General features: G+C 34.2%; 1 protein-coding gene across 1 annotated transcript; it reads left to right on the plus strand.

Moving 5' to 3' along the window:
• Positions 1–346: 346 nt before the first annotated feature.
• LOC143608004 (outer envelope pore protein 24B, chloroplastic-like) lies at positions 347–3,943 on the plus strand. The gene is made up of 3 exons (XM_077083231.1): positions 347–559; positions 2,356–2,715; positions 3,713–3,943. Exons 1-3 carry the CDS (start codon positions 356–358, stop codon positions 3,791–3,793), a joined length of 645 nt encoding a protein of 214 aa, XP_076939346.1. The 5' UTR covers positions 347–355; the 3' UTR covers positions 3,794–3,943.
• Positions 3,944–4,332: the final 389 nt, after the last annotated feature.

The following is a 4,332-nucleotide window of genomic DNA, read 5'->3' on the forward strand; positions in this document are numbered from 1 at the left end:
AGACATGGCTATTTAAAAAGCTCACGACTTATAACTCGCTTGATAAAAACTAGCTAAAAAAACTTGATTTCAAACGACCTAAGTGGAGCCAGCTCATTTGTGTAACCAAGTTGAAGCCTGACTCGTTTAACATCAAGCTCAGTTAAACCGAGCTGCCTCGTTTAGTTTCGAGCTCAAACTCAAACCCATGCCGACAAACTTCTAAAGAGAGAGGATATTTCTTACACCGTGTAAATTAAAAATAAATAAATAAATAAATAAATTTGACCACCAAACCCTTAAAAAGTTATTATTGGTCGATGAAAACGATAAGGCAGGCATCCGTGGAGTCCACTACAGGTCCAATCTTGTGAAAATGAAGGCGTCTTTGAAGGCAAAGTACGACGCGGAGAAAGCCACCGCCGCCTCCGCCGTGACTCTGGCTTTTAACGCCGGAGATGTCAAACTCCGGGCTTCGTTGACCGAAGCCACCATCGTCAACGGCCCTAGCTTGAACGGCCTAGCTCTCGCCGTTGATAAGCCTGGAGCCTTCACCATCGACTACAATGTCCCCAAAAAGGTACTCTAAATCCAATCCAACACCTGTAAATATATAAATAATATCTAGGTTTTAGTTTTGTTAGCAGATTAAGTTATGTTGTTTGTATGCAAAATTATGTGTCAATTCAAGTGTATGTTTTATGTAGATATTGGTCATTCATATCAGTGTTGTAAAATTTGGGATTAGTCACCGATTAATCGAGCGGCCGATTCGGTTTAACCTAAGTGGATTAACAAATTGGTAGTCTCTCAAAGCTAGTCCTAATCGGTCAAATTTTGGCAAAGTTAGTCAAAACTGGTCAAAATTTTTGAAAATTTATACTTATTAATCGAATCCGATAAATATGTTTGAAAAAACTTATACTTATTAATCAAATTTGAACGTATGAGCATGCTTAAAGGGAACATATGTCTATATACATGTTGTTTGTTGTAGATATATACCATGTGCATTGTGGTGTATTGATGAATCTAGCCTTCAGTTCTATGAACAAGTTAGGTCATTCATGTACAAAATTATATATCTATGCACATAGTTAAGGGTTTCTTTGTATATTCACGTATACTGTAAAAGTAATTTTGAATCTTGTTTACTAATACTGTTAGGGAACACATGTGGTTTAGTGGTTACAGTAAAAGTATGCTATTGATAGCTCACTACTATTAGTAGTGTCTTTATTTTTGTTCTTTTTCTCATATATACTTTCTGCTTTATATATTTATACTGTATATGTATAGACATTTAAAAAGAAAAAAGGAGAGAAGAAAAAGAAAAGGTTTTTTGGAGCTCGGTAGGCCTGTAAATGTGAACCGTTTGGCTGGAAATTCCTTAATGTTCGCTAATTAAACAAAAGATTGAACAAATGAATATGGACACAACTTTTTGTCCATTTAATTAAGTAAATGGACATGAACAAATCTTTTGTTCGTTCATTTACGTTTGTTCCGTTCACTTACGTTCGTTCGTTTATATTTGTTAATTTACATTCTTGAATATGAACATTTGTTCATTCATTTAAATGTTATTTTGAATATATCATAGTTATTAAAAGCCCTCACTTTTGGTATCTAGGCCAATTTTCCAGGCAAGGCCAAATATATGCGCTTCTAGTTCTTAGGCCCTCGCCTTTTGAAGTTGACGACACCTTTATTGGTATTTATGACCAGATCAAGAACCATGATTATTTGAACCTTTACTATTTGTTACATTTTGAACTTTTGATTTTGATGTTTTTGAATATTTTGGTACTTTACTTTGAACATTTTGTTATTCAAGTTTTGGGATTACATTTGAATCTTGATTCTTTTAGAACTTTTGGTAATATTAGATAATTTTAGATGTTATATAATAGCTTTTGCTTATTTTATATGAAGAATAGTGTTATTTCTCTAATACATAATATATTTTACTTTTTATATTTAAGTGCGCTTTTTTTTTCTTTGGCCCTCGCTCTTTTTGCGCCTTGCGCCTAGGCTCTAGGCGAGGCCTATGCGCTTTGCGTCTTTGATAACTATGGAGTTTATGTAGTACTAATATTAACTTGAAACCAGTTTGGTTTTCATATCTTAAAACACGTATTGATATATTTGTTTAATTTTGAAAAGCTTGATGTAATGATAATGGTATACTTAGATTGCAATTTCCATGTTCACATTTACTGTTAAAGCATGCTGGTTTATTTTTGTTTATGTCCGTGAAGCGTTTGTTCATAACATGAACTAACGAACATAAACAAAACGAACATGAACACATTCGTTATTCATTTTTTTCTGGCAAATGAGCACTAACAAGAGAATCTGTTTGCTTGCTTACAGGACTTCAGGTTTCAGTTCATGAACACGATTAAGGTTTCAGAAAAGCCGTTAAACTTGACATACAGTCACAATTTGGGAGATCATAAAACCATCCTTGATGGGACACTCGTGATTGATTCAGACAACAAAGTATCGGTTAATCACGTTCTCGGTTCGGGAAATTGCAAGTTGAAGTACACTTACGTTCATGGAGGGTTGACTACATTTGAACCTAGCTATGATTTGGCTAAAGATTCGTGGGATTTTGCGGTTTCTAGGAAGGTTTATGAAGATCATGTGTTAAGGGCTGCGTATCAGACGTTTAGTCAAGATCTGGCAGTTGACTGGTCAACTAAGTCAAAGTTGATTGGATCTTACAAGGTATCAATCAGTTCATGAAAAGTTTTTGTTTTAGTTAATTGCTGTTTATCTGTTTACTTTACTCATTTTGTATTGTAGATTTATAGTTAGAAAAAGGGCATAACACACTTTTTGAACAAATGCTAAAAGTGCATGTGAAAGGTTAATTATATGATTTATAATAATTATTTGCATTGGTTTTACTCTTTATGGCTGAAGAATTATATCTAATCAAAATATTGTAATAATCCCTTGTAAAAATGAACAACACCATTTAAATTTTATATCATTATATGAACTGTCACATTAGGCGCACTCGATGCCCCCCCTCTTTTCGATTAGCGGTGTGAAAGAGCTGAGCTCTTCTTAGCTTGAGCTTGGCTTATCTTGCAAGAGCGAGAGCTCAGCTTGTTTACCTTGTGGGAGGGGCTCGTTCGAGCTCTATTTATATAGTTCAAGTTCGACTTGTTTACTATTTATTAATCATTATATACATATCTATCAAATAAAAGTTATATAAGTAGTAAGTTCATTTAAGCTCGCGAGCATACTTGAGCTCGAGAAGTGAAGCTAGGGCTCGGCTCGCGCTCGTTTAATAAACAAGGTTATTTTTTGGCCCAAGCTCGTTTAGGTTCGGCTCTTGCGAGCTTTTAGTGAGCTAATCTCAAGTACCTCACGAGCAGCTTGGATCGTTTACACCCCTGTTTTTGATTGCATATTGCTGTTTAATAACAGATGATTTTAATCAAGTATATTGTTATTAACAGCTCTATTTTATCTGTATTTAAAATACTTTAAATGTTAGTTCTTGATATCTAAAATTCGAAAATACATTAGATGTTGGATTTTTTGGAACTAAAATGCATGAAATGCTGTTTCTTGAGAAGTAGAATACATTAAATGTTTCTTCAAAGTTAATTTAAGATTAATTCCTTATGAATTAAAAACACTAAATGTTTCTTGAAAATAAAAAAATCATTTTCTAATTTTGAGTTGTTTTTTTAATCAAATTTGGCAGGTTTCAGCACTATTCAACCTGGAGGGTGGATTAAAAGTCCCTCGAGTAACTGCTGAGAGCACGTGGGATTTTGAAATGTGAATCTTCATGGCGTTTTCTTTGAACTCGCACGAAGATATTCATGTTATTGTTGATCGGTATCGCTTTAATTGTTAACAATGTTTGGTCTTGTCTATTAATGATGTAATGGTTACTACTTTACAAACCATCATAAGTGTCGATGTAAACTAGTGGGTTTCATATTGAGCAGCAAGAAGATTTATTTTTCCTTAGTTTTTGTGAATTTGGTTCTGGCCTCGAGATATATAAGCTATACCGGTTCACTCATCAGATTGATTATAAAAATAAGTCGTGTGATAGTGAGTCTTCCAGAGGAAGTAAGATTCGTATCGATCTGGTATAATCTTTTAACTCATTTTTTGATTTAGTGGAGTTGGAATATTCATCTTTATCTCATTGTGATAGGGCACAAGGCATATATTGATTGAAGATGCAATGTTTTTGGGACCAGACAGGCTCAGACCGATTGGTTTGTAACCAAAAACTGGTCTGATCCAGGAGTGGGTTTGGGAGAAACTGGTTTAAAGCCAAAAAGAAGTGTCTGTTTGCAATCAGTTTGA

This window comes from Bidens hawaiensis, unplaced genomic scaffold, assembly GCF_021521415.1.
Source record: "Bidens hawaiensis isolate Kalapana, Puna unplaced genomic scaffold, B.hawaiensis_p1.1 tig00093548_1, whole genome shotgun sequence".
Taxonomy (NCBI): Eukaryota; Viridiplantae; Streptophyta; class Magnoliopsida; order Asterales; family Asteraceae; genus Bidens; species Bidens hawaiensis.

What these genes read in the sequence shown, in the direction of transcription:
- LOC143608004 (XM_077083231.1), top strand. Translation starts at nt 356, where the DNA reads ATGAAGGCGTCTTTGAAGGCAAAGTACGACGCGGAGAAAGCCACCGCC. An exon ending in ACTACAATGTCCCCAAAAAG is followed by an intron (nt 560 to 2,355) that starts GTACTCTAAATC and finishes GCTTGCTTACAG; the next exon opens with GACTTCAGGTTTCAGTTCAT. An exon ending in AGTTGATTGGATCTTACAAG is followed by an intron (nt 2,716 to 3,712) that starts GTATCAATCAGT and finishes CAAATTTGGCAG; the next exon opens with GTTTCAGCACTATTCAACCT.